Raw genomic sequence first — 9,599 nt, forward strand, 5'->3', positions numbered from 1 at the left:
ACTCACGCATCCATTCACACACTTCTGTATGCCTGCATGTTGTGCAAACATTCATTCACAGCCTGCATTAACACACACAAAGACCTTTCTTTTCTTTTTGCAACACAGACGTAAACAAAAAGAGATTGAAGATAAAAATTAAATAAAAAAACAAAAAACAAAGGTTAAATGAAACATTTCCAGTCTATTATAATCCCCTGCAGAGTGAAGACTTCCTCTCTTCTGAATGCTATCATTTTTCTTCAGAAGGCCGTGACCTTCATTGCATCCTCCGGGTTTTCTTTGCTTTCTTTCAGTGGCAGATCCCCGTCTCCCAGTTTAATCTCTACTTTGTTCCTCTTGGTGAACATCTGGCAGACCTCCAGGAAGGTCTTATTCTTGGTTTCTGGGACCACCATCCAGATGTAGACTAGCGTGACCAGACAGATGAAGGAAAAAATGATAAAGCTGTAAGGGCCGAGGCCTCTCTGTGGGAGAGGGAGGAGAGGAAATGCGATCAGTGTGAACTCAAGATGAAACATGTTGTAAATACATTCACTTTGCATTTTATTTGGAAACAGTGTAAGCAGTGTATCCCAAAAGGCCTACGACTCATATATTAAGCTACTGAGGCTGTTTTACAAAGCTATTGATTCAACTCTATGGTCATTTTAAAGGCTGCAGTTTGTGATGACGCAGAATTGCTTTTGCATTATGTGAACAACAGGTGTTTCTATTACTTTGTCCATCCTGTTTATATCAATGAGGGTAGGCTAAACAACAGGAAGGTCTCTCTACGTATAACGCAATACATGTTGACAGGAGACAGCTGGTTAGTGGTGAGGTAAGGTGATTTGAGATGACATGGTTACTTCTACTGGAATGCTTTGTTTTGGTTTCCGTTACTCAAGACACATTAATCCTCGTTTGCTCGTCGGTCTGAGGATGAAGACTGGAGCGGAAGTAAACACCACGACGAGGGCGTAATGTTTATGTTTACAGCTTTAAACAACGTCACAAACTCTGTCACAAAAGACACAGTAACAGCAGTGGGATTGATTGATGATATTCCTGCCAGGAGCAAGCATCAGGGTGGACACGGGGACACGTTCTCTTTCTCTCTGCATGTGAATGTGTTAACAGCTTTCTAGTGTTTAACATCATCCAACACACTTTTAAGTGGAGTTACAAAAACTAAAACACCTTTATGAGGGCAGGCAGTCTGGATAACTGTAAAGTAAATATCAACCTTTGGAAAAAAAAAAACCTTTTTTACATGGGAGTTGGTGATTTGTCTCCTTTTTGATTGGTTGTTGATGCCTGTGTTCCTTGTATACTTAGAATAGTAATATGCTCTTTCATGTTGCAAATTAGATTTTCAGCCATCTTAGAGCCAACAACGTTTTGAAGTACAAGCTTTCCTCTGTTCTGTTGCTAGAGTAAAAGTGTCCACGTGGAGCCACAGACAGCACATACTGAAGTAAAGCAATTTAAAATGAAGAATAAATCATCACAACACATGAATGTGGAGTAATTCAGTGAATTGCTTCGCTGGGTTCATTTCAAATATCTGTAATCAAGTTTCGGAATAAAAAAAACATTAGTATCCCTTGATGTAATGTGTAATGTGTAAGAGTTCTTAGAACTGACCTCAAGGAAGGGGAAGACGAGGCCAACGGTGAAATTGGACAGCCAGTGGACTGACCCTGCGACCATGAAGGCAGCAGGCCTGGCTGACTGCCTGAACATCTCCGTGGTCACCACATAGGGAATAGGGCCTGCAGAGCACAGATGTGGTCAGCCAAACACAACCAAAACACTTGACACACCAGCGCTCCCCGGGGCGGAGGACTGATGTCTCAAACAAGGGGAGTGCAGATTTACATCATGCATCATTACAAGTCTGCTCACATCCAAACAACACCTCAGCTAATGGAGGAGGACCATGGTGTAATCAGTGTGTGGGTAAATAACCAGTGGCGGGGTCACACTCACTGGGTCCTATGGCGTGTCCTATGACGTAGATGATGACACAGGTGATGCTGATGTATGGCATCCACGTCACCGTCTCCTGTCAACACAAACAAGCAGCTGCTCTCAGCATGAACCGGTCACATTGATGCTTTGAAACAGGAATAATTATGTGCCCTGTGTGTGTGTGTGTGTGTGTGTGTGTGTGTGTGTGTGTGGGGTCCATGTTAAAGGCTTCACTGAGTGAATGATTAAAGTGCCGGTTCCCTGCTCTTTTCTTTAAATTGGCCTTGACTGCTGTAGAAAATGTTTGATCCAGGTGAGATTACAGGGTTGTGGGAGGGTTCTGTCTGATGGTCAGTGTCGCTCACACTTTAGTGGTGGGTGACTGTTTTATGTCTCACAGCAGGAGGTTGTTTCTTTATTAGGATCCCCATTAGCTGCAACCTTGCTGCCACTATTCCTTTTGGGGTCCAACCATGAGCATAAAAGAACACAATGAATACAAAATATAGGAACATAATGAAGTAAAAAAAAAAAGAGAAAAGAACCAGTATACCAATATTTACACTTACCTGTGTCCACACACCCACTCATACATACACATGTACACACAGAAGAGGCCTACTGAAAAAAACTAAAAATATATTAAAAACAAACAAAAAACTAAAACGAAATCAACATACTTAAGTCTTTCAGTCATCCATTTCACTTGTCCCTATCACACACGTAAAATGATCAAATTCAAGTTGTATATCCTCCACTACAAAATATCTATGCAGGCATCATACACAATATAATTAATACAGTGCTATTACTAGTCCTATTTATTTATAATTACTTATAATACGTTTTTAAATATTTGTTTAAAAAACATGATGATGTCAAGTCATCACTATATTTTACAGACCAAGCTCCAAGTCTATATATGTACTGTACCATTACAGAGACTCTTTTTCTGTTGCTTTTCTGTTGCTTTGTGTTCAGATCCCTGGAAATGACTGAAACCGCGACCATGAGGTCCAAGTGCTGACTTTTGGTTTTAAAGGTCGGTTCTCTCTGTCATAATGACAGATAAGGCAAAAGGCACATTGCATATTTCTTACTCCAGCCCTACATCTTGCCATTACAGATGCTGCTATTTTTTTCAGGTTCTGTAGTTTTAGTGTATCTCTGCTTTTCACCATCACCTGATCTACACACATACCTGCACACATACATACACCTACATCTTATGCTGTATTCAGGTTATATTGGATATATCACAAGTGGAAATCTTGTAATAGCATTTATGTCAACTTCAAAGTTGTACTAAATTTTGGGGGCACTGATTTTTCCAGAAAGTTGCAGTTTAATAAAATATAGGCTAATTAAACCTAGTTGTGGATATGGTGTCTATTCCCTGAAATGCAGTCCACACGATCAGTAATTACACAATATATTTTTCTTGTCTCTACAATAAAAAGTTAATACAGCATTAGTCACAGTGTTGCTCTGTGCACCACGGATGCCATATTACGTCCACTTTCCTCTTGGCTGCCTGCCTTGGATGGTTGTTGCGTATTTGCTACTGTCATTTCAGACTCATCAGCATGTTCCTGACGTCTGCCTTGCTTTTTTGACAAATGTTTTCTGTTAACTTTGGTTTTACTTATCCTGTTCTTCCTCTGAGACGTACAGTATTTCTGAGTCATCACCCTGTGTCACTGAGCTGTTACACAACCAAATAACAAAAAGCTGAGGATAGAAAGTGCTTAAACAAAACAAAGAATAAGGACAATTCAATTTAATTGCCTTTATAACAAGTTTGAGGGTGTTTTCATTCACATTGAGTGAACACTATACAATGAATATAGGCCACTAAGTCTTTATAAAGCACTCCACCTTGATATTAGAAAGTGCAGCAGAGCAATAAACTTCCAAACATACACAAAATAAACCAGTCTCTTGACCTCAGTACTATATTGATCATATTGCTTGAAAGGTTCTGTAAATGATCGTCAACGCCACTAGATGTCACACTAGAACACCTTAGACCAAAACAGTTTATTTTATTGTCTGTGTTGGTCACACCTCTGGCATCTGTTTGGCCACAGCCATGGATACACAACAGTCCAGCGTGAACCATTAGCCCACCTACAACTGCCGAGATGCTCCTCACAACAATGCCAACACTAAGCCAGCTATAGCAACAAAGCACATTATAACAGCAGTCTAGCTAACACCATTGTGTCTACTGTAGCTGATCCCTAATGAAAACAGTCAGGTAACAATGTGCAGCCAGTTCCCTAAGCATGAAGGAGAAGTAGCTGCTCTGAGTCCAGCTGGAGACCTTTGGCAGCTCGGACCGTTCTCCATCCTCAGCCAGACCAGGTTTGGTTTCACAGTCAGGCTGGGAAAGAAATTCAGCCTTTGATTTGTCTGCTGGGACCAGCTGCATGAATGACACTGACAGAGCAGGCTAAAACTTCTTGCCAGCTCCTCGGTCTTAACCCCCTCTTTGTCAGAAACCTGTTTAGATGAAAGTGTGGTTTCTTTTTCAGCAGGGGAAATTCTGAAATGTCACTTTCACCCGAATGCAGCGTAGTGCAGCTGTGCCATCACTTGCGTGGGCTGTGCCTTTGTCCTTTTAAATGTGGGGAAGGCCAATGAATTACCAGAAGGGAGTAACTCGCACGCACAACCAGACCAGACTGGCAACCAAAAGAACAAAAAGGTCAGATTACAACAGATTACACATACTTCAATGGGGGTGTGAGTTTGTTCTCAGATCAGGACACTATTACTCTGCTATATCTTTGCATAGAAAAAAGTTGTTTACAGCAATATTATTGATTTATTGTTTGTTTATATTGTTTAATATCTCTTTTTCAGAGCATTCAAGACTATCTCCAACAGTATTCGCCCAAAAAAACATCAGCAGGGAGAATGCGAATTCACCTGTACTATAGACCGCAGACTTTTGTAATGTACATTGTGGTTCCTGCAAATTGTGTGTTAAAAAGCAACAGGTCCTACATTTTTCACTTGGATGTAAATACCTTCAGAAAAGGCCCACAATGCTGAGCACCAGAGATGGACAGAGTACTCGACCCCAGTACTTGAGTAAGAGTACAAATACTACTGGTCAAAATTTACTCCGTTACAAGTAAAAGTAGCTCAGTCGACATGTTACTCGAGTAAAAGTACATGCTTTTAAATTTACTTTAAAGGGACAACGAGGAGTTTTGGAAAAGCGAAGCGTTTTCACACTACATTTATGAGCCTCCGCGCGCACCGTAAAATTCTTTTGACCGGCGCAAGACGGACTCATGTTTTCATTCATCAAGAATTAAAGTCAGAGGTTCAAAGAGGTTCACATACCGTCGTAGTTCCGACCATAAACGGCGATTCAGCTGCGTTATTCTCATGACTCGTTGCGAAACCGAAAGTAAAAAACGCTGGTCGGCTCGACCAGCATCTCCGCCACCACTAATAATAACAAAATAACAAGGGGGCAGTTGTCGGTCTGAGAAGTGAAGCTCACTTCCGCATTCAAAAAGCTGCAATCCCCTCGGCTGTCGCTGGGGGCTGGCTCCAGAAGGGAGCAACTCCAATCGAGCCCCATGTTAAAATAGCCGATTTTACAGCTTAAAAAAACATATTTACAGCCTGGTACATCTTATTTTTTTGGTCTCAATCGATAGTTTCTACCCCCGCACACACTCTGAGGGGGGTGAATTTTTTTTAAACTCTACCGTTTTACTATTATTAGGGTTAAAGTTCTGGCCAATCAGGGCGCAGAACCGTTGAGTGACAGGTCCGGCGACCGCTGCTACGAGGCCAGTGGGCGGGCTCTCGGCCGGCCAACGGCCGCACCGCTCCAAATATGGCAAGTAGAATCCAACATGGCGCGGCTCAAACCCCCGTAGTAGCGGCACAAAACAGACTCCCCCAAACCAATGGGTGACGTCACGGACGCTACGTCCATTCTTTTTACAGTCTATGCAAAATAACGATAGAGACAGAACGATATATTTATCGAAAATGGGCCCATTAACAAGTGTGGGTAGCAGAGATTCATCCACATTAACGTGAGACTTTTTTATAACCGAATAGAAACTCCTCGTTGTCCCTTTAAGTAAAAGTAAGAGTAAGAGTAAATTTCTTATTTTTCACATCAATGAATTACTATTTTTTTTCTAAATTATTTTAAGGACCTTTTAACTCTTGTTTCTGAGAATTAACTCTTTGAAACCACCTGCACCGATGTGCTTGCTTTTAGGACTTAAGGTAGGGTTAGGGTTTCCTTCTTTGACAAACACAGCTTGTGTCCAATAGTATTTAAAATATTTGTCTTGGAAATGTATTCAAGTAAGAGTAAGAAGTACCAAATAAATCTAATACTCAAGTAAAGTACAAATCCTCTGGATATGTACTTAAGTACAGTATCAAGTAAATTTACTCCATTACTGTCCACCACTGCTGAGCACTGTCCTTGTCTCAACTTACAGTCCATACTCTATACTCACAACTCTTCAAAACAGATCAGTGTTGTTCTGTCATCAAAAATAAACAAACATGTCATAAATCTGTCTTTTAAATCTCCTGTGACTCAAGTCTACAAGGCCACAACAAATCACCCTAACATCAAGGTTGAGAAACAGACACATACAAGATAATGTGTCTTTGTGTGTTGAGCAACTAGAGGGCAGCAGAGTAACACGGTGAAGGCATGAGACACTGATCTGGTACCTGGAGGTTGAGAGCTACAGTGAGCAGCACACAGGCTCCGCAGCAGATCCCAAATCCACAGAGGAGGAGCAGCCGTCGCCCTGAGGCCTCCACGATGAACACCTGGTGCAACAAAAACTCTGTTAAGACCTATTGTCTCCTGCTAATGTGATCCAACATTAGGCTTCAGACTCCCCGCTCCCCCTCAGATGTTTCTTTATTATGGCTTTTCAGAGCTGTAATGAAAAGGGTACCTACAGCTGCGATGGTCATGAAGACATTCACTGCTCCTGTTCCCACAGTGACGTACTGGATGTCTTTTGGCTTGACTCCTGCTGTGGCATATATGTTATCTGCATAGTAATAGATCTAAAGAGGGGGGGAGAAATGCATTATAGTTAGAGAATTAGCCAACGGCTGGAGAACATGAGGAGGAAGGAGCAGTGGCTTCTTGATCTGCTGCAAGAATGTAAACTCTGAAACAGAGGTTGGGCGGTTATCAGTACGTGAGGGACAAGGACGACTGCACAAGCACATCTCACCGCATTCACCCCCGACAGCTGCTGGCCCATGTTCATGATGATGATGGAGATCAGCTGCCAGCGAAGGGAGCGCTGGGACAGCAGGGAGAGCACAGAGAGGTGTCCCTCGGCCTTCTCCGACTGGTCCTCCAGATGCATCTCTGACATCTCTGCATCCACGTCCTCCTGGCCACGCAGACGCTGCAGTGCTAAGAACCACCGAATCATGTAGAACAGAGTTGCCTTGTCTGTCGCTATAGTCTTCATCTGCCACAGGGGTGTCAAACTCATTTTAGTTCAGGGGCCACAAATAGTACAATTGGATCTCAAGTGGGCCGGACCAGTAAAATAATAGCATGATAAGCTATAAATAAAAAGAGGAACTTTCCCCTTTGTATTATAAGATGTTTACAGTTAATGACCTATTCTTTTACAAAACATATGAACAATCTGAAATTTCTTGATAAAAATATGTGCAATTTCAACAATATTATGCCTCTTCTGCCTTCTATGTAATTTTGCCACACGTTTGACACCCCTGATCTACCAGCTTCTACCTACGTCTTTTACATTTTCTCACCTTTCCTTGCCGTCTTCTCGTCTCCCCTCTGGATGAGCATGTACCTGGGGCTCTCTGGGAAGAAGGGCAGCAGCATGAGCTCTATCACTGCAGGGATACCAGTCAAACCCAGCATGAGGGGCCAACCTGGATACAGAGGGATACGGAGAACATATACTTTAACTCTCCTAAGTCTCCTAAATCACATAACAGAGATGTACTTCTACAACACTTAACCAATAAAGGATGAGTCACATTTACTACTATGGCAGTCAGTACCTGTGCTGCTGCCCAGTATATGTCTGATGCCTAGCACTTGTGCGCTGAGGATGCCAATGGTAATGAAGAGCTGCGGTATGATGCCAAGGGCTCCCCTTAGGTTTTTAGGCGAGAGTTCACCCAGATACATTGGCACCACGTTGGACGACAGACCTGCAGACAGGAAAAAGATGTGTGAATGAAATTACCCAACCTCTCCTCCTCTCTACTTACAGTACATAGTTAAAAGAACACGCACTATCTGACCTGCACAGATGCCCACTATAAACCGAGCCACAATGATGATCTCATAAGACTTCGCAATCTCACTGCATCCCATCATCACAGCAGGGACGATGGAGAAGATGTTGTTGAAGAGGAGGGTACCCTTCCTGTCACAGCATCAGCACATATGAAGTCATTAGACACTCAAAAATATAGTGTTTTTTGGTTTTTGTGTGTGTGTGTGGGGGGGGCTTTTACACCTTTATTGACAGGACAATCAGAGGGAAGGACAGAAAAGGACTGCCGGAGGAATCAAACCCCTGCAGCAAGGACTGTCACCTCTGTATATGGGGTGCCTGCTCAGCCCATTGATATATACGTCGTGTTTTTTTTTGTGAATAACAGATGTGACGAATCTACTCTAATATGAGGTGCTGGATGCCATCGTACCTCCCTAGTTTGTTCACCAGAGGAGCCACTGTCAAAGAGCCAAAGAATCCTCCCAGTGGGTACATGGACACAGACAGAGACCAGAGCAGCGTCAAGAAGTTCTCCTCCATCGGTCGACCATAGCGCTCCAGGTAGGTGGTGTTATAAAACTGCTGCATGAACTGAAGAGAGCACAGTGATACTTACAGAAACACATCATCATTATATCAGTGACATCGACCTGGGTTACAGTAAAACTCTCTGTTTCTGTGCTCAGGTTACCGGTGATGGAGAGTTGATCACAGCTACATTATATCCATACTGGAAGGATGAACCGAATGCAGATATGAGTGTAGCCAGTGCCAGGACTGCAGTTAGTCTCTGTCAGGGGGGGACATGAGCCATGTGAAACCTCTTCTCACTGTTTTTCACACTGAACAGACAAAACAAGACAATGAACGTGATGGTGGTGGTGATAATTACATCTGAATTGTAACTCACCCCGCTCCTCTCCACAGGCTTATTCAGCTCCTCGTCCACTGCCATGGCTGTGCTCGTGACGTGTTGTCACTTTCAGCATTAATAACAGCACACTTTTGTTATTACTGCGCCACTGGGTCCTGCCTGCCCTTTGGACACGAGAGCAGAGAGCGTAGCAGCGGTTTACAGCTTGGCTTAAGTTATCGTTTATATGTTGCTGACTGTGCTCTCGGGTCCAGGAAGTTTTGTATGCACTGCACTCCAGATATTAAATGCTGCCTGCGGCTGAATGTTGATACGTGGTGCTTTTATTGCACTGCACCTTTTTCTCAGTTGGTTCAGCTGATGAGATCTACAGCTGTCATTAATGGCTGGAGATACACTATCATCAAAATGATAAAGTCAGATCAGTATCTTTATTGCTTCTCCTCCAACAGGCTGGATTGCGCAACAGGTTTTTATTA

The 9,599-nt window shown here is 42.8% G+C and overlaps 1 protein-coding gene across 1 annotated transcript; it reads right to left on the reverse strand.

Annotated features, from left to right (window-relative positions):
• Window positions 1–2: 2 nt before the first annotated feature.
• slc2a5 (solute carrier family 2 member 5) lies at window positions 3–9,279 on the reverse strand. The gene is made up of 12 exons (XM_083975254.1): window positions 9,157–9,279; window positions 8,938–9,036; window positions 8,677–8,837; window positions 8,269–8,393; window positions 8,023–8,175; window positions 7,765–7,890; window positions 7,206–7,393; window positions 6,922–7,032; window positions 6,685–6,786; window positions 1,975–2,050; window positions 1,630–1,757; window positions 3–467 (listed from the first exon to the last, which is right to left on the reverse strand). The coding sequence occupies exons 1-12, from the start codon at window positions 9,199–9,201 to the stop codon at window positions 243–245; spliced, it is 1,539 nt and encodes a 512-aa protein (XP_083831380.1). The 5' UTR covers window positions 9,202–9,279; the 3' UTR covers window positions 3–242.
• Between the last annotated feature and the right edge of the window lie 320 nt (window positions 9,280–9,599).

The sequence above is a fragment of the Trachurus trachurus genome (assembly GCF_905171665.1).
Source record: "Trachurus trachurus genome assembly, chromosome: 7".
NCBI lineage: Eukaryota > Metazoa > Chordata > Actinopteri > Carangiformes > Carangidae > Trachurus > Trachurus trachurus.

Bases quoted from the DNA above. Each gene is read 5' to 3' on its own strand.
- slc2a5 (XM_083975254.1), bottom strand. From the start codon at position 9,201: ATGGCAGTGGACGAGGAGCTGAATAAGCCTGTGGAGAGGAGCGGG. The intron at 7,394-7,764 runs GTGAGAAAATGT...GGTGGTTCTTAG, and splicing joins CGAGAAGACGGCAAGGAAAG to CACTGCAGCGTCTGCGTGGC. The intron at 6,787-6,921 runs GTAGGTACCCTT...TTGTTGCACCAG, and splicing joins TCTTCATGACCATCGCAGCT to GTGTTCATCGTGGAGGCCTC.